The sequence below is a fragment of the Ranitomeya imitator genome, chromosome 4 (assembly GCF_032444005.1).
Source record: "Ranitomeya imitator isolate aRanImi1 chromosome 4, aRanImi1.pri, whole genome shotgun sequence".
Lineage (NCBI taxonomy): Eukaryota > Metazoa > Chordata > Amphibia > Anura > Dendrobatidae > Ranitomeya > Ranitomeya imitator.
Genome location: NC_091285.1, coordinates 633,481,120 through 633,502,034, shown reverse-complemented (window position 1 = coordinate 633,502,034; position 20,915 = coordinate 633,481,120). Strand labels below are relative to the sequence as shown.

The 20,915-nt window shown below is 42.4% G+C and overlaps 1 protein-coding gene across 3 annotated transcripts in view; it reads left to right on the top strand.

Moving 5' to 3' along the window:
• Positions 1-20,915, top strand: part of LOC138677008 (adhesion G protein-coupled receptor E5-like) — a 155,297-nt gene that overhangs the window by 127,041 nt on the left and 7,341 nt on the right. For all 3 annotated transcript variants that reach the window (XM_069766785.1, XM_069766784.1, XM_069766783.1), the window contains 4 exons: positions 2,295-2,453; positions 6,409-6,600; positions 9,548-9,765; positions 17,986-18,052. In XM_069766785.1, the coding sequence (XP_069622886.1) occupies positions 2,295-2,453; positions 6,409-6,600; positions 9,548-9,765; positions 17,986-18,052 (636 nt within the window). The remainder of the gene's footprint in view (positions 1-2,294; positions 2,454-6,408; positions 6,601-9,547; positions 9,766-17,985; positions 18,053-20,915) is intronic.

Below are 20,915 nucleotides of genomic sequence, written 5' to 3'. Positions count from 1 at the left end.
AGGGCCACATGAGGACTCTAAATTTTGACAGGGTCATCATGCAGCCCTCACTCAAAATCTTTATAGAGTGAAGGTAGCATGATGACCCTATAAAGATTTTGGCCCCCTTCTATTAACGGCGCATCAACAGTATATTGCAATAGCAACATTGAAAATATTCAGCCCTGAAACAGACTTTTCTTTTAATGGAGCACCAGCAGTATACAAGTACTGCAATAGCAATATTAATCACTGCCTATACGCCTGCTATAAAATACACTCTCCCACCTATAACTCTCCCTGAATTGCTTCCTGAAGACAGCGTGCTGAGCATCACGTCATCGACTCTTATATAAGACCCCATGACGTTATATGGCTGGCCAATCGCAGTAATGCCAGTAGCTAATAGGACAAGGGCATTACCATGTACAGTATGTCAGGCAATCCTTGCACGTTTATTAGTTGTCTAACAGGCACTAAACATGTGCGGTGGAGACTCGTGATACTTGATCGATTAACTAGCGTGCCCAAGCACTCCGATGCTCAATCAAGAATCGAGCAGTGGAGAGCACGCTCGCTCATCACTAATAAAGATATTAAAAAAACAATTGTCAAAAATGCAACTCAAAATACGGTTTAAAAAGGAGCCTGTCATGTCCCCAAATGCTATTAACCTGCATATATGTGGGTAATCTACACGTTATAAGCATCCCAATGCTGTCCAGTCTTATTAAAGCTTTCAGTCATAGACACGTGAACAGAGCGGCTCCAGCAGTGGTGTCATACTCATTTTCACCAAGGGCCACATCAGCATTATAGTTGCCTTCAAAGTGCCAAGCCAATTGTAATTGTAAAGGCTCATACAGACGTACGTGTAACCTGGTACAAGCACAGACTACAATGTATGGACTGGTCATGGACTATAAGAGATCTGTCCCTGGGTAGTATGACTCAGAGAAGTGTGCTAGACCTCAGAGTCCAAGATGGACTGCTTCCTATGCCAAGTACTGGCTGCTTCTCCTCTGATTCGAAGATGGAGCCATACAAATGTGCTGGCTGACAGCGTTCACTGTTTGTGCTGGCTGACTGCATTCACTTTTTGTGTGGCTAACTGCGTTCACTGTTTTTGCTGGCTGACTGCGTTCACTGTTTTTGCTGGCTGACTGCATTCATGGTTTGTGCTGGCTGACTGCATTCATGGTGTTCACTGTTTGTGCTGGCTGACTGCGTTTATGGTGTGTTCACTGTTTGTGCTGGCTGACTGCAGTCACTTTTTGTGCTGGCTGACTGCTTTCATGGTGTTCACTGTTTGTGCTGGCTGACTGAGTTCACTGTTTGTGTTGGCTGACTGCATTCACTGTTTTTGCTGGCTGACTGCGTTCATGGTGTTCACTGTTTGTGTGGCTGACTGCATTCACTTTTTGTGTGGCTGTGTTCACTGATTTTGCTGGCTGATTGCATTCACTGTTTTTGCTGGCTGACTGCATTCATGTTCACTGTTTGTGCTGGCTGACTGCGTTTATGGTGTTCACTGTTTGTGCTGGCTGACTGCGTTTATGGTGTTCACTGTTTGTGCTGGCTGACTGCTTTCACTTTTTGTGCTGGCTCACTGCATTCATGGTGTTCACTGTTTGTGCTGGCTGACTGTGTTCGCTATTTTTGCTGGCTGACTGGGTTCATGTTGTTCACTGTGTTGGCTGACTGCATTTATAGTGTTCACTTTTTGTGCTGGCTGACTGTGCTCACTGTGTTAGTTGTGTTGGCTGATTGCGTTCATTTTTTCAGCTGGCTCACTGCATTCTCTTTTAATGCAGGCTGGTTGTATTTAATGTTCATGCTGGCTGATTGCATTCACTCACTCACTCATCAAGATTTCATCCAATCCTTGTGCTGGTGCCGCCCAATCTGTGCTAAGAGCTGGCTGCATCTGCTCAGATTCCCAGATAGCACATCAGCTACCTGTGCTTGCTTTGCCCCCTCTGCTAATCCAGAACACAGCCAGTATTTAGTAGAGGAGGAAATCAATGCCAGCATGGGGGCTGGTGCCATCTTAGATTTTGAGCTCTACAATATGGAGCACACTTCGACACTAGTCCATATTGTGAGCCTGCACTCCCCGGCATTTTGATTGACAGCATCTGTGCACAATCACCTGTCAAAGTGCAGGGGCATGCTTACAGCTACCAATCGTAATACTGTTTGCTATGACTGTAGCCGCTCCAACACACCTCTATATTTGAAAGCTGGCAATATAATTACTAGGAGAGAAGGTCTATGCTATAACCATTCCTCTTAAAGAATCTTTTAATTTGCAGGGGGATTCCAGAAAATTTACTTGTGTGTCCTGGTCAGAATCAAACAATAGTTGGAGCAGCAGAGGATGTGTGATGCTGAAAAGGGATAATAGTGGAGTGACGTGTAACTGCACACACTTGACCAGTTTTGCCGTCTTGATGCTTTTGCACGACTATGAGGTGAGATTCTTTTGATGATATGTTGGCCCTTTTTATTATGTAAGGTGTAATATAGTCTTCTTTATAATATTGCACGTATTAGTAGATCATATAATTGTAAAAAAAAAAACATCAGTTGTAAATTCCCAATGAGATGTAATGGGATTGTCCACTACTCTGACAACCTCTTCTCAATCTGTTTCCTGCTTGTAAAATAATAACAACTTTACTCAGCTCCGGTGTCGGCGCCATTCCATTGGTGTTGGCATTTGCTCTCCCGGTATCGTGCGACATTGTTATGTCACGTGATCCCTGCAGCCAATCACTGGCCACTTCACTCTCCCTGCCTTCGAACAAATCACATATATCTTGAGAGCTGCGGCTCTCTCACTTCCTCTAGATATATGTGATTCATTCGAAGGCGGGGAAAGTGAAGCGGCCATTGATTTGCTGAAGGGATCATATGGCAACGTCACACGATCCCGGGAGAGCAAATGCCAACACTGCTGGAATGTCGCCGGCAAAAGGGGTGGGTATTAGTGTTATTATTTCACTGGGGGAAAGATAGGGATTGAGAAGGTGTTGGTTGAGTATTGGACAACCCCTTTAATTGCCAACTTTCATGGTTGGGATTCTGGGAGACTACTCGTTGTGGTGTGCAATCATCCCAGCATCATGCACAAGAAACCTTCTTTTTGTGAAGTTTCAGTGGCACCCAAGAGATTTACCTATTTTACCAGAAGTCTCGGAGCTCGCTCCTTCAACCAGGAGTCTCCAAGACATTCTGGCTAGAATTGGCAAGTGCTGAGTGGCCCTACTACACAGTTTGTAACAGATTTTTTTTTCCAACCACTGACATTTCACTTTTTTAAAAAAGATCTCCAGCAGCTTCAGTATATGATTCTATAATAAAATGTAATTATTGTTATTATTATTATTATTATTATTATTAATTTATATAACACCATTAATTCCATGGTGCTGTAGATGAGACAGGGTTACATCAAAATACAAATATCACTTACAGTAAACAAAACTAACAATGACTGGTACAGAGGGGAGAGGACCCTGCCCTTGCGGGCTTACATTCTACAGGATGGTGGGGAAGGAGACAGTAGGTCGGGGGTTGCAGTAGCTCTGATGATGTTGAGTTGGCCGCGCGGGCATTGCAGGCTATAAGCTTTTTTGAAGAGATGGGTTTTCAGGTTCCGTCTGAAGGATCCAAATATGGTGGATAACCGGACAGGCTGGGGCACAGAGTTCGAGAGGAAGTCTTGGAGGCGATTGGGTGAGGAGCGAATAAAGGAGTAATTAAAGGAGTAATCTAACTCCAATCACTTCCACATCTGGAGTTGAGCGTGACTGGCAATGTCACATCTACAAATATCATCCAGCTCATGTGTACCAGAGTAAGGGACCAAAAGTGGCGAGGCATACCTCGTGGTCCCAAATCATCTAATACAGGAATTCTTGGAGGCGTGCACATTCCGACATGTGATGTACTTTCACTCTCCGACCACATACAGCCTCATGTTTCTATTTGTTGAGACCCTTGGTTTCCACGATGAAAGAGACAGACATATCTAAGAAAAGAAAATGTTGTTTACTTGATCCAAATTCTGAACATATATACAATTGGCAGCAAGGATACTTCTTAATTTTTTCATCTGTAACACATAACAGAAACACGAACTTGGTGGCTACTGGCGGAGGCACAATTCTTGTGGAAAATGTTACAGTTGAACAACAAGCTTTACTGAAGACCTCCATCTTAGAGCCACACGAGTCAATGTATGCGGCTGTGACTTCCCACACACTATAGGTCACCCAGGTCAATATGCAGCACTGTGACTTATTAAATGGAAATGACCGAGCCTGGTTGGTCCTGTATTTCTTCACTAAGTCCTCTGGAACTAGAAAACATTTTCTGTTCTTCATTTTGTAATGTTTCTAAGATGCCTCAACTTGCCTGTGTGAGGAACTAACGCCACTGTTTCTTGTGATCTGGACTTGCTACCTTATTGCAGGTTTGCTCTTCTGCACACCCCCGATATGGCTAAACTGACTGAGAGTGTACTTGCTTCTCTCCAAACTGCCTAAAACAGGGTCTGATTTACCCAATTAACTGGTAACTCTTCCCAACTGCCTGGTACCTACAGTTAACCATATCACCCCTGAATCACAGGAAACTGCAGCAGGTATGAGGATAAAAACACATAAAAACAAGAGGTCATTTAAGTAATATATCAAGTGTTTTCAGAGAGGGTGTTTGAGCGTCTTCTCCACCTTTACACCTTTAGTTCAGCGTGCACTGAGGACATCTATAGGTAAATTTAATTGGTAAAAGTTACAAAATGTCAAATTATCAATAAGCCAAAGCAGGAAGGAAGTTGTAACGGAAGTTGTGGAACCACTGTGCCGTGGACCGAGGAGCCAGAGCCGCATCTAAAACAGCAGCAGAACCTTAAAGGGGAAGATAGTCGAAATGACCAGGAATGGGTACACTTGGCTGGTACAGACAGGCACAGTAGGTATTGGCAGGTAAGGATGGAATACAGGCAGACGTCAAGTGAAGACAGGTATGGCTGGTATATAAGCAAGTGTGGCTGGTATACAGGCTGGCACGGCAGGTGCAGCTGATATACAGGTTGGCACTATAGGTTCAATCAATATGAAAGTCTCGCACTCAACTTCAGTTTCTTGGATTAATGATTTTTATTGGTGCAAGGTAGCACTGGAAACGTTTCAGCTCACATGGAGCTTTCATCAGTCACGTGCTGAGCCATACACGTATACACGGACAAATCTTAAGTAGGTGTAGAGATGGTGCTTGATGCAGCCAAAAACCGTAGGAGAATGGGACAATTGTCCTGTGTTATAGAGTATAAGCTCTGTGCGGTGGACTCCGCGTCTCAGAGGTGGTGACCTAGCTCCAGGCGGCTCGCCATTACAGCCCCTGTTCCGCTTATGCCAGATTGGAGGCCACTTCCTCCCTCCGCGGACACTATAAGTATAAGCCCCTGTTCCGCCTATGGTCAGATTGGAGGCTACCACCTCCCTCCGCAGACTTTACAAATATAAGCCCCTATTTTCTTGCTGGTCGCCATCAGGCCCACCCTCTCCAGTACTATTTATTTATTTATACAAGATTCTATATTCTATAGCTTATACTCTATAACACAGGACAATTGTCCCATTCTCCTACGGTTTTTGGCTGCATCAAGCACCATCTCTACACCTACTTAAGATTTGTCCGTGTATACGTGTATGGCTCAGCACGTGACTGATGAAAGCTCCATGTGAGCTGAAACGTTTCCAGTGCTACCTTGCACCAATAAAAATCATTAATCCAAGAAACTGAAGTTGAGTGCGAGACTTTCATATTGATTGCTGACGGTTTGGGAACCTAGTCTCTGCACCACATATATAGCAGTGCACACGGTGTTTATTTGTAGGCACTATAGGTTCAGGCAGGTACGACTGGCATATAGACTGGCACGGCAGGTGCAGGCAAGTACAGCTGGTATACAGCCTAGCACATCAGGTGCAGTCAGTTGCGGCTGGTATACAGGCTCTTATGGCAGATGCAGGCAGGTAAGGATGATATACAAAAAGACAGGTACGAGTAGGAACAGGCAGGTGCTGACAAGTACAACCAGAAACAGGGGACTTGAAAACTAGCGAGCATACAACAAGGCAGAGTGAGAACGTTGTTTAGGCACTTCCCATCAGGCGGAGGTGCCTTAAAAAATAAGTGTCTCCCAGCCATTGGCTGTGCACACTTTGGGAAGGCACGTGCCCTAAGCACAGTGCCCGGGGATCTGCAAGAGGAAGAAGTGCGGGATAGGCACAAAAATCTATTTTTTTCTATGGTAATGTTGGAAAAATTGAGAAAAATTATTTTGTAATTGATTTTAGTCTTTCATTATTTCAAGTCTAATTCTGCATAAAATAATCCTCACACTTTGTATTCCAGACCTGGGCTTTGACTCTCATTACACAAATTGGGCTCTCCATCTCGATCCTATGTCTTGTGCTGGCCATCATCACTTTTTGCTTTTGTCGATCTATCCGGGGAACACGTAACACCATTCACACGCACCTGTGTATCAGTCTCTTGTTTGGCAACTGCATATTTCTCTTTGGAATTACAGCGGTCTGGAACCAGGTAAAATTCTATGACATTTGTCGAATATATATGCCCTACAGTTTTACAATATTAGGTATTACTGGATTTTACTTTACTGCCATTTTGCTTTTTTTTTTATATAAATGCAAAATGATTTGCTGCTTAGTGAGTTCAGTTGTTGAACGGTGCATCCACATTGCTCAGCTGAATCCAAAAACACTACACCTTCCTTCACTGCACATGCTCCAGATTTAGAGAGCATATAAGGAGAGGCGAAAGATGAACAATAAAAGTACAGTACTTTATTAGAAATAATTTAAAAGACAAACAATGTTAAAAAAAAGTGCCAATATAGTGCAGAGTGATGAGCCAAAGAAAGAGATGATTTGCATAGCTCCGCCTACTGCAAAGGATTCTGGGTAAACCTGCTATTCTTTGTATTATGCTGCTTGCAAGTACTTTCCGTTTCAGGAAAGCATCCACTATGTAGAGCCAAAGAAAGTAAGTGGCACCACCAGATGGCAGGCAAGAGCAAGATATAATGCTAATAGACAATGTAGTCAAAGATTGAAAATACACAAATAAGTACCAACATAAACAATACTTGCATCCAGAGACTAGAAAAATAATCATATAGTGTATTGACTATATTCCCATAATCCTCAAAATTACGGCTAAAGTGCCTGCAATACACATTGGCTAGAACGCTGGGGCACAGATGTGAAGACCATAGTATCCTACATTGATGTAATGAATGTACCAAACATATCTTACCCCACCAATTCTCCTACGCGCGTTTCGGCAGTGTGCCTTCGTTATGTTCCAGATTAAACAGAGACAATGTCATACTGTTAGTCAGCCTCTGTCTGATTTTATTTTTTGTTAATTTTATGGTATCTGCACATAGACTGTTTTGAGCTCCTGCTTTTGTAGTGCAAACCTCATCAGGGAACTCTTGGTCCCTGGGTAGTTTTTACAGGAGTTTTACATTTCCTAAATCAGTTTTGAAGAGTTTTTAAAAAGTGTTGGAGAGTTTTTCTCCTGTAGTGTTAAAGCTGCAGCCTTTTCATTGAACAATTTTTGTCGAAGTTGGAGCAGATTCTATCAGGAGACACTTCAAACAAGTAACATACAACTTTATTTTATCCCACTATGTTCCCCCAAGCATATAAAAAAAATCATCTGGTATTCATCCAGAAAAAAATGGTTGTTTTTCCATCTGTACTTTCATCCGGTTTTTGACATAATAAAAATTACAAGATGAAGTACAGGTTTGTATGTTAAGAATTGCAAAGTATCCATAAAAATCGGATCCTATACGGTCAATTTGAAGAGGATCCAATTTTTTGAGCACACCCATGGCCTTGAAAGGGTGAATCTCATCCTAAATGCGAAAGAGAATAATGTATGCTGCTATTATTTTCATGCAGACATTTAGTCCATATAAAAAAATGGCATCTGAACATCCCCATTGAATAAGATTGGTCCGATTGATGTATGTTTCTTTTCACGAACAGCACCAAGATGAAAAATACAGTTATGTGAACCCAAAGAGTCAGAGCTTAGGAATCCAAGTGTATTCAGTCTCCTCCCACCCACCAAGCCTGACTGACAGCTGCAGATTGTACTGAGTAGTGTGACATCACAGCAGGGAGGAGGGACACTGAGGAGCTGTCAGTTATGTTAGGTGGATGGAGAATGACAAACTTTCATAAAAAAATATTTAGAATTGAGAGTCCTCAGTGGTTGATACCTTTTAATGGCTAACTGAAAAGATGGTAACAAATTGCAAGCTTTCGAGACTACATACGTCTCTTCATCAGGCAAAGACTAAAACAAATTCTGAAGAATCACATATTTATGCACAACATAGTATAGAAAAAACAAACAAACATGGATAAGACAGGTGACATGAAGCAGAATTACCATGTGTGATAAACAGTTACGTCCATAAATATTGGGCCAGTTCTTAGATAAGGATTGTTTTATTGTCCTGTGATTAGGGTCTCTGTTGTGATGACCCCTTATAGTGTGAGGGGCAAGTTCCTTAGTTGATGTAAAAAGACATAAATCCATGTGACACATTCATTCCTGCATTTAGAGTGTCAAAGGTCGTCATCAGTTTATATTCCCAGACTCGTCTGTCTCTCTGGGATTTGAAGTTCCCCTTTAGCACAAGTAATTTCATGTCCATAATGTTGTGATTTGGGAGACAGAAATGTATTGCCACAGGTAGATCCATTCTTTTTTCTCTTATTGTGTGGCGATGAGAGTTCTCAGTTTCTGCCCTGTCTCACCCACATACAGACCCCCAGTTAGACATTTAGTACAAATAATTAGGTCCATCTTTTCAGTTAGCCATTAAAAGGTATCAACCACTGAGGACTCTCAATTCTAAATATTTTTCTATCTACTGGCTAACACGGTACCAAGATATATTTCTTTCCTGTATAAAACTTTCATAAAGGATTCCAGGGTCGTAATGTACAAAATACTTCTATAGTTATACAGACGTGTCCATCTATAATTTTCCATGAATTTAATTAAGACCTCCAATTTTTCATGATATAAATTCCATATATTACAAGAAAATGCAAGCAAAATTCTAAACAGGCTGCAACTCACATTACAACCATTGGGTGGCCACATATAGACATATATAGCATAAGCATCTCCTGACAGAGTATCACAAAATCATGTTGTTTTTTTTTTCAAAACTTGTCATCTCACTCCATTCATCTTGAGACATGTTGGGTGTATATATTTTATACAAATGTTTGTTGGTACAAAACACTACGGTTTGTAAAGGAAAAGCTGCCAAACTATGCAACCTTTTAACTCTACTTGCGCCTTTGTTCCTTGAAGTAATGAAGAATATTCCTCTAACCATTGAGATCTGGTGGTAATTGTGGCTTGTCCTGTCTTATGTCATGGCTTATGTCATGGCTTTTTATACTTGGTAACACCCCATGTTTTTGCTTCATAGGTGCTTTGTAGGATAATTGCAGCACTCCTTCATGCTTTATACCTCTGCTCCTTCTGCTGGATGGCTCTGGAAGGTTTGGAGCTTTACCGCATGTTAGTAACTGTATTCAACACCCACCTGAAGAAAACATACCTCCTGGCAGTGGGGTACGGCACGCCAGCCGTGATCATCATAATCAGCGCAGCCACTTACCATCAAGGATACGGCACCAAAAAATAGTGAGTAAAGGTGAATGGTGGAAATGATGTGCTGTAAATCTATCAAGATATAGAGAAGATTAGATTTAAAGGGGGTGAGGGTATTCCCATCTTCATAAATGGGTATTGTCGGAAAATGCTTGGAAATAAAGGTAGTTTTGCAATTTACCGCTTATTAAAAATTTCACTTGTTCCTGAAACAGTAACAATTTTCTCTTGTTTACAGATGGTTGCCTTGGATACCGACCACCACGGCTAAACAGCAGAACATGTGCAGTGCTTACAATCACTCTTCTTCTGAGCTGTTTTTAAGGTGACCAGGATTACTGGAGCACAATTTTATCTCCTTATAATGCCTAGCGTCAGCACAGTGCTTTCAAGCTAGACAGCAGCTGTGGTCGGTCTCCTAGGCAACAAATTATAAACAAAAGAAAAATGCTATTATCTCAAGAACCTGCAAATTTCAATAAGCAGTTCATTTCAAAAGTGCTTGTTTTTACAAGTAGTATCTGACTATCCTTCTATGAAAAAGAGAATAACCCTTTAAAGGGCTGGTCTGGTACCAAAAATGTATTATATATATATATATATATATATATATATATATATATATATATATATATATATATATATATCTTTACACCCCAACCACTTTTGTAATTTGCTTTATTACGCAGTGCCCTACACTTCTCCCTATCTTGCTAATCCCTAAATGTGTTTTATGCAAGTTAGATGAGAAGTGGGAGGAAAGTTCAGCGTGGACGTGCTGCTCAAGGAGTTTGGAAGCGAATGGGAGCAACGATATGGGGCGATAGCTGGTCGTAGAGGTCGGGTCTAGGGTTGGCTTTTTGAGGTGTGATTGTGGCATGTTTGATAGCAGAAGGGAAGGTACCAGAAGTTAGTGATAGGTTGAAGGGAATGGTTAGAGTGTGGTGGTGAGGTTGGGTGGAGGTGGGATGGTATGGGGTCAAGTGCACAAGTGGTGAGGTGTTATTTGGAGAGATGAGTAAGCTCTCCTTCGGTGATGTTGGAAAGGGAGGTTATGGGAGAGAGGCATTGGTCTGTTATACTAAGGGGTTGCGGTGGTTGAAAAATAAAGACTTGCCTAGTTTTGGTCGATCTTATTTTTGAAGTGCGTGGCAAAGTCCTCAGCAGAGATGAGAGAGGTCGGAGGGGGCAGTGGAGGGAGTTAAGTGTTGAATAACTGTTTGGGTACCATCACACAGTGGCACTTTGATCGCTAGGACGGCACGATCTGTGACGTTCCAGCGATATCGTTACGATCTCGCTGTGTCTGACACGCTACTGCGATCAGGGACCCCGTTGAGAATCGTACGTCGTAGCAGATCGTTTGAAACTTTCTTTCGTCGCTGGATCTCCCGCTGACATCGCTGAATCGGCGTGTGTGACGCCGATTCAGCGATATCTTCACTGGTAACCAGGGTAAACATCGGGTTACTAAGAGCAGGGCCGCGCTTAGTAACCCGAAGTTTACCCTGGTTACCAGCGTAAACTTAAAAAAACAAACACTACATACTTATATTCCAGGTGTCTGTCCTCCGGCGCTCTGCTTCCTGCACTGACTGTGAGCGGCCAGTAGGAAAGCAGAGCGGTGACGTCACCGCTTTGCTTTCCGGCTGACCGGCGCTCACAGCCAGTGCAGGAAGCAGAGCGCTGGGGACAGACAGCGGTAGGTAAGTATGTAGTGTTTGTTTTTTTACGTTTATGCTGGTAACCAGGGTAAACATCGGGTTACTAAGCGCGGCCCTGCGCTTAGTAACCCGATGTTTACCCTGGTTACCAGGGGACTTCAGGATCGTTGGTCGCTGGAGAGCTGTCTGTGTGACAACTCTCCAGCGACCACACAACTACGCTGCAGCGATCGACATCGTTGTCGCATCGCTGCAGCGTCGTTTCAGTGTGACGGTACCCTTTGGGGTTGTAGGATAAGGAAGATACATGGGTTGGTAAGAAGGCCTGTTTAGTAGAGGTGAGGGCTGACTTGAATATGAAAGTTGCTTGTTTGAATGCGGTGAAGCCATCTTGCGAATATGTGTTCTTTCCAGCCGCTCCGCAACCCTGGATACTTGCCGAAGCTTTTTAGTGAGGTTATTGTGCCAGGGTGGTGTATTCATTCATCACACTCTGCCATGCACCAGAGGGGCAACCGCATCAATGGCTGATGTGCGAGTTGCATTGTAGAAAGCAGTGGCACTGACTGTGTCATGTAATGAAGTTATGGATGTCAGTGGTAGAATAGAGTCAGAGTGTGCAAGAGTCTAGATGTGCAAGGTTTCTGTGGGGGTGTGCTAGTGCTGGATATGGGTGACAGGTGAGGAGGACAGGGATTAGAAAAGATAGCAGGAGAGGGGAGGTTGTGAGGTTAGATAGGGAGCAGAGACGAGTGAAGACCAGGTCTAATGTTTGTTGCGTCTGTGTGGGTGGCTGAGGAGGACCACTGAGTAAGTCCAAAAGATGAAGTAAACAACAGGAGTTTGGAGGCTACTGACTGGCGGGTGTCAGTGGGGATGTTGAAGTCACCCATTATGATGGTGGGAATGTCAGCAGAGAGAAAGTAAAAAAGCCAAGTGGAGAATTGGTCAATAAAGGCAGTGGCCGGGCATGAAGGTTGGTATATGATGGCTACTTGGAGGATGAAGGGAGAGTAGATATGGACAGAATTCACTTCAAAAGAAGGAAAGATAAGTGAGTGTAGGGGTGGATTGGGTTGAAGGTGCATTTGATAGAAAGGAGAAGACCCACTTCTCCACCATGTTGGTTGCCAAGGCTAGGAGTGTAGATGCAATTGAGGCCGCAGTAACACAGCAAAGCAGGGGAGGCAATGTTAGAGGGTGTTAGCCATGTTTCTGTGAGGTCCAGAAAGGAAAGATTGCAGGAGGTAAAGATGTCATGAATCACATGGAGGTTATTGCAGATGGAGCAAACGTTCCAAAGTGCTCCAGAGAGAGAGGGAGCAGGGAGATGAGAATCAATGGCATGGGTTTTATATAGGAAAGATTGTGGTAGTTCATATTCGGTTACGAGCGATAGGAGGGGGAAGTAATGGGAAGTATCAGCTGTGGGGGTCGACGATTGGGAGATACAGTGGGGCAAAAAAGTATTTAGTCAGTCAGCAATAGTGCAAGTTCCACCACTTAAAAAGATGAGAGGCGTCTGTAATTTACATCATAGGTAGACCTCAACTATGGGAGACAAACTGAGAAAAAAAAATCCAGAAAATCACATTGTCTGTTTTTTTTATCTTTTTTTTTGCATATTATGGTGGAAAATAAGTATTTGGTCAGAAACAAACAATCAAGATTTCTGGCTCTCACAGACCTGTAACTTCTTCTTTAAGAGTCTCCTCTTTCCTCCACTCATTACCTGTAGTAATGGCACCTGTTTAAACTTGTTATCAGTATAAAAAGACACCTGTGCACACCCTCAAACAGTCTGACTCCAAACTCCACTATGGTGAAGACCAAAGAGCTGTCAAAGGACACCAGAAACAAAATTGTAGCCCTGCACCAGGCTGGGAAGACTGAATCTGCAATAGCCAACCAGCTTGGAGTGAAGAAATCAACAGTGGGAGCAATAATTAGAAAATGGAAGACATACAAGACCACTGATAATCTCCCTCGATCTGGGGCTCCACGCAAAATCCCACCCCGTGGGGTCAGAATGATCACAAGAACGGTGAGCAAAAATCCCAGAACCACGCGGGGGGACCTAGTGAATGAACTGCAGAGAGCTGGGACCAATGTAACAAGGCCTACCATAAGTAACACACTACGCCACCATGGACTCAGATCCTGCAGTGCCAGACGTGTCCCACTGCTTAAGCCAGTACATGTCCGGGCCCGTCTGAAGTTTGCTAGAGAGCATTTGGATGAACCAGAGGAGTTTTGGGAGAATGTCCTATGGTCTGATGAAACCAAACTGGAACTGTTTGGTAGAAACACAACTTGTCGTGTTTGGAGGAAAAAGAATACTGAGTTGCATCCATCAAACACCATACCTACTGTAAAGCATGGTGGTGGAAACATCATGCTTTGGGGCTGTTTCTCTGCAAAGGGGCCAGGACGACTGATCCGGGTACATGAAAGAATGAATGGGGCCATGTATCGTGAGATTTTGAGTGCAAACCTCCTTCCATCAGCAAGGGCATTGAAGATGAAACGTGGCTGGGTCTTTCAACATGACAATGATCCAAAGCACACCGCCAGGGCAACGAAGGAGTGGCTTCGTAAGAAGCATTTCAAGGTCTTGGAGTGGCCTAACCAGTCTCCAGATCTCAACCCTATAGAAAACCTTTGGAGGGAGTTGAAAGTCCGAGTTGCCAAGCGAAAAGCCAAAAACATCACTGCTCTAGAGGAGATCTGCATGGAGGAATGGGCCAACATACCAACAACAGTGTGTGGCAACCTTGTGAAGACTTACAGAAAACGTTTGACCTCTGTCATTGCCAACAAAGGATATATTACAAAGTATTGAGATGAAATTTTGTTTCTGACCAAATACTTATTTTCCACCATAATATGCAAATAAAATGTTAAAAAAACAGACAATGTGATTTTCTGGATTTTTTTTTCTCAGTTTGTCTCCCATAGTTGAGGTCTACCTATGATGTAAATTACAGACGCCTCTCATCTTTTTAAGTGGTGGAACTTGCACTATTGCTGACTGACTAAATACTTTTTTGCCCCACTGTATGTCGCCAGCAGTGAGAAGCAGAGAGAGGGAGAGCAGGTGGGAGGAGAGTGTCCGGCTTATTTATGTTTCAGTAGGATAGGTCTGAGGTTGAGGAGCAGGTTGGCAGAATAGGTCAGGTGGGAGGGTAAGAGGGAAGGAGAGATAACTATTTGTTTAGAGGGTGCTGGGGTGTGGGGATAGCGAAGGAGAGTGAGGATTAGTGGAGCAAAAACTGTAATATGTAAGAATAGTGAAAGAGTAAGTGTGTGGGAAAAAAGCTGAGTATATTTAATAAACAGTGGTTACTCTTATGTTCTGGTCACTTCTGGTACATTTCTGGCATATTTCTGCTGTATACTTAAAGAGCCACACAGATGCAGCTATACAGACCACGGTCAGACAGCCCTGTTCATAATTAATAGTTCAGAATTAATAAATAATACATTTTGCTTTAAAATATGTATTATTGTGGACTTGTAATCTGTAATTGTTTTGGAGAATTTTCCGTTTATCAAAATGATATACTTCCCCTTCTGAAAACTAAAAGTAGGCTCTGATTGAACTCCCTGTCAATTTTCTCGGTCCAAACCTTTCACTTCTAAATCTCTGCGTCATCCCTAAAGGTGGTAGTAATATAAAATTATACCGCACTCACAAGTGGAATAACATGCAAAAAATTGAACAATTTATTGTGTACAACAATAACATAACATCACTATACGGAGTCCAACATCAAAAGCGTAAAAAATGACGTTTCGGACCCACCGGGTCCTTACTCATAAACCGCTGCGGAAAGAAAAAGAAAAACATGCCATATATACATAAGATAACATACATAACAAAAAATAAAATCCACATAACATATAAATAGTACACAATAGGTAGAGGAACCCCAAATTAATAACCCCGAAGTACAAAGAAATAACACCACTATCAAAACGTGTCTACCTCTGAGATCTAAAAGCACACATGTGAGGAGAGAGTACAATGAGATTTACCTTTGGTGGAGTGATGTGTAATATGTGAGTACACCCAAAAGGGTAAAGATCGTATGCTGTGGGAAATAACGTAAGGATTAGATAAGACTAGATCATAAGGATAAACCAAAAAGAAAGGAATAATGATATACCTAGCTGGATGGTAGAAGGCGTTAGTGTAGGGGATATGCCACATATGTCGCACCTAATGAATAAAGGATGCAGTGTGTGAAGGAACAATTGTCTAACACTGATAAAGAGCCCAAATATGTATGAAGTGCAGGGTATTTACCTTATGTGTCCGTCTGAAAAAGCTGCGCTCCCGCGCCCTGCTATGGCTGTGTGCACCGGTAGCAAAAAGTGGGCCCTTTATATCCCCCTCACTAGACGCTGTTGCCAGGGTAACCCCGCCCCCGGAAATGACATAGATGTTGATGAGTGCGCAAGCGTCCCTGTTGTTATGGACGCTATACCCGGAGCATGTAGCACAATCTGAAGTAGGTCCATACAAAATTGGATGGAACCATCCGAAAGGTCTGATGTAGATAAGAGGGATCTGGTCGCTTCCATACCCTTATCATGTGAGATCGAAGTGTATAGGCTACTAACATCTAACGTAACCAACCAGCTTTCTGGGAGTATAGTTCCCAAATCCTTGATGACCCGTATAAAGTGCCCTGTGTCCAGGAGAAAGGACCTAGTTGTTTTGACCAGTGGTGTGAGTACTTTTTCCGCTTACATGGGGACCAGCTTATTTCATTATTATTTTTTTATTATGCCCTTGTTATATGTAATAGGGAGGTTTCTTCTTTTATCATGACCTGTACAGTTTAGGGTTACCGCCGGATACCCCCGCACACGAGCTCCAACTGTATGTTACAGATAGCGGCTTTAGCACTTAGAGTCCGATGCCGGAACTTACCGCGCATGCGCCCGATTTGCCGACGAAGACATAGTATCTCCGCACAGGGCTCACTGCGCACGCGCCCCACTTGCCGGCCGGCTCCGGGTATAGCGTCCATAACAACAGGGACGCTTGCGCACTCATCAACATCTATGTCATTTCCGGGGGCGGGGTTACCCTGGCAACAGCGTCTAGTGAGGGGGATATAAAGGGCCCACTTTTTGCTACCGGTGCACACAGCCATAGCAGGGCGCGGGAGCGCAGCTTTTTCAGACGGACACATAAGGTAAATACCCTGCACTTCATACATATTTGGGCTCTTTATCAGTGTTAGACAATTGTTCCTTCACACACTGCATCCTTTATTCATTAGGTGCGACATATGTGGCATATCCCCTACACTAACGCCTTCTACCATCCAGCTAGGTATATCATTATTCCTTTCTTTTTGGTTTATCCTTATGATCTAGTCTTATCTAATCCTTACGTTATTTCCCACAGCATACGATCTTTACCCTTTTGGGTGTACTCACATATTACACATCACTCCACCAAAGGTAAATCTCATTGTACTCTCTCCTCACATGTGTGCTTTTAGATCTCAGAGGTAGACACGTTTTGATAGTGGTGTTATTTCTTTGTACTTCGGGGTTATTAATTTGGGGTTCCTCTACCTATTGTGTACTATTTATATGTTATGTGGATTTTATTTTTTGTTATGTATGTTATCTTATGTATATATGGCATGTTTTTCTTTTTCTTTCCGCAGCGGTTTATGAGTAAGGACCCGGTGGGTCCGAAACGTCATTTTTTACGCTTTTGATGTTGGACTCCGTATAGTGATGTTATGTTATTGTTGTACACAATAAATTGTTCAATTTTTTGCATGTTATTCCACTTGTGAGTGCGGTATAATTTTATATTACTAGTATCTGGGACTCGTGTCCACTATACCAGCACCACCGTTTCCATTTATAAAGAGTGCAGACCAATTATACTCCAAATTTTGTCATCCCTAAAGGTGAACGCTAATGAACTGAGTCAAACAACTAGCCCCCTTCATCATGTAACAAGACACTAGAGACTGTGTTGGAAGATCCACCAGGATCAAGTAATAGGAATGTGATTGGGTCATCCATAAAGTTTTCAAAACTACCGTATATGTCCATGTTAGGACATCATCAATGCAGCAAAAAGTAGAAACCAGTAGGGGATCCGGAAGCGTCAAAAGTGACCTCTAGAAAAAAAGAATTCCCAGAATGAAGACGCCCACCCATCGTTCTGCAGATTCATGTAGGTCTTTATAGACAGACAATTTCTTTTCCACAGTTGTCTGTTGAAGTCCAAAGCTGTAATTATCATAAGCTACTGGGAATCTATACTGAAAATGATCCTCCTCTTTTCTGAAATGGCAGCCATGATGGAGGAGCCGCAGCTAAGAAGTCCCAATTTAAAATACAGGGAAAAGCTTTAGTAATGAGGCAAATGGCTTCCTTGTAACCGAAAGTTACATTTTTAGATTTTTCCTTTAATGGTCACTCTTCAAACACTTTTAATTAAATTTTCTTTTCTGGTTTTTGGTAAAAAAAAAAAACAAAAAACAAAACAAAATTGGAGCATGTAAATGAAAACAATCTCCTAAACTCTTTCCCCTATCTTGTCTCACAGTTGCTGGTTGTCTCTTGAGAATGGTTTTATCTGGGCTTTTATGGGACCCGTATGTGTGATTATCCTGGTAAGTACATTTTCAAGTCACACATCTAAACTTCTTCTTCTAGAGGTTGACAATCCCTGCTGAACCCATTATGCCCGCTTCTTTATTCTCAAGGGAGATAAGCTGTGCCAGAAGTATCTAACAGCGGTTTCCCCACTAAGAATCCCATTGAGCCTGCTTACAGAAGCAGAGCCCGCATGTGTACAGTACAAGAAGGAGCCCATCTGTCCCTTAATTAAATTAGTGCCACTTTCAGCTGCCATATGCCAATTCGGTAATTTATGAAATTATTGTTGTGTAAATTATGATGAATTTATGGAACACAGATAATGCCCCATCTCACCCAAGCTCTATCCACTAAATTGGCAGAGCAGGTCCAGACTAGAATAGAAATGTCATAAATTGCCAAATCATTGGGCAAAGTTGTGCAAAATTTCATGTAGTAATTTTATGCCAGAGAACTGGAAAAAAAACCGCTTGACAAATCAAGACCTTAATGTTTTAGTTCCACAAAATGAGGCTGAATTTTTTTTTCTCTTATCCATTGGATACATGAATAATGCCTGAAGAGTGGTGGTCTAAACACAGACTTCCCCCTAATCTCCTATTCACCTGAAATTCAGCATTGCCGCTAGGAGTTTTAAAGACCTTTAGGTATATGCAAATTGTCTCTTCAGAAAGGAAGAGGACTGGATCTCTTGTGCCATCGATCCTAAAAATCAATATCAACTCTTTAACGAGCCTTGCAATATGACTTACGATAAAAGCCAAATCAAAATCTCGATTTGCAGACAGTGCTTCGGGGTGTTGCCCTCTCATTAGTGCAAAGTATGAGATCTGATTTGTCTAGGTGAGAGGCTTAAGACTGGGATCTAAAGGGTAATGTTTCTCCTTGTGGAGAGTGTCAAGAAATAAGGTGAGGATGTAAACCAGGATTGGGTGCATTATATGACCAGGCGACAAAACTTTTGTCTTGCCAAAATCTGACCATTCTGTGTCCATTAACTGATCAATATTTCTGCATTGATACCAAATAATTTTCTTAACCTAAACCACATTTCAGAGAGTTTCAGCTTTCAAAAGAATAATTTATACAACCAATGGATGAATTTAACGTCAGGTTATAAGCTTTTATTTACATAACATGGATAAGCAACATAACTTCTGTCAGGGAGTGTATGGGAAGACGATGAGCCAACAGAGGCAGTGAGATGGGGCCTAGTTTACATCCTCACCTGTGCTCAGTAAATGATCGGTTAATTAGTGTGTGTGTATAAAAAGAAGAAACCCAGCACCCCAGACCGACACTTGAATTGCAACTTGAGCTCTGACAACATGCCAAAAATCCACCCTGCGAACAAAGCCTGGATTCTCAAGAGGCTGAAGACCAGATCCACTGCAGAGGTGGCTGGCACCTTTAATGTGTCTCAGCGTCAAGTACAAAGAATTAAAAAAAAAATTCGCAGAGACTGGAGATGTGTTTGACAAGCCCAGGTCCGGCAGACCCTGCAAGACAACTGCTCAGGAGGAACGTTTGTTGGTTAGAAAATCCAAAGCAAACCCCTCTTCCACTGCAGCAGAGCTCCAACAGGCCTGATCACCTCAAGTCCCTGTGTCAACTAGGAAAAAAAATGGAGACACAAAGCGCAAAATAGGGTCTTATCCTCTAGATAACCAAGAGAGCTTTCTTAGAATTGCTCACCTGATTTTGTTGAATGAAAAGCATGTAGCGATTTTGGCTGCTGCAGATCCACAAGCCGATCAACGGCCGTATGACAATATAAACTGTGCAGGAGGTGTGGGTTAAACAGGAGGCAGCGCGGATTTAACCCACACCTCCTGCACAGTTTATATGTGTCAACTAGAACTAGAACATTTTCTCGGATTTTGTCTCAAAATGGCCTCCATGGTAGAATCAGTGCCCAGAAGCCAGCACTAAACAAAAGGCAAATACAAAACTGTGTGGCATTTGCAAAGTCCCACAGTCTGCTAAACAGATGGACGCTGGAAAAGTGGCAGAAGTGGATTTCTCTGATGAATCTTCAGTAGAATTACACCACAGCCGCCGCAAATACTGCAGGAGACCTACTGGAGCCTGTATGGATCCAAAATGCACCCAGAAAACAGTTACATTTGGTGGTGGAAAGATCATGGTCTGGGGTTACATTCAGCATGGGGGTCTGAGAAACATTTGCAAGGAGGAAGGCAATATCAATAGCCTAAAATATCAAGACGTATTAGCTACCTCTTATATCCCAAATCATAAAAGGGGTCAAATTCTGCAGCGGATTGTGCTCAATTTCCTACATCCATCTCTACAACAAAGTTCCTCCAGGCAAAAAAGATCAAGGTGCACAAGGACTGGCCAGCCCAGTCACCAGACATGAACATCATTGAGCAGGTTTGGGGTAGGATGAAAGAGGAAGCTTGGAAGACAAAACCAAAGAATCTAGATGAACTCTGGGAGGCATGTAAGACTGCATTCTTTGCTATTCCTGATGACTTCATTAATAAATTGTATGAATCATTGTTGAACCGCATGGATGCAGTCCTTCAAAGCTCATAGAAGTCACACAAAATATTAAATATGACTAATAGCACCACAACTTCATTCACCAATGTTATGCAACATATATTTGTATTTTACGTTATTTGTTTGAATATCACATTACTTTCTGTGGGCGACAAAAACTTTTGTCTTTGCCAAAATCTGACCATTCTGTGTCCATTAACAGATGAATATTTCTGCATTGATGGCAATTTATTTTCTTAACCTAAACCACATTTTGGAGGGTTTCAGCTTTCAAAAGAATAATTTATACAACCAATGGATGAATTTAACTTCAGATTATAAGCTTTTATGTACATAATAATAATAATAATA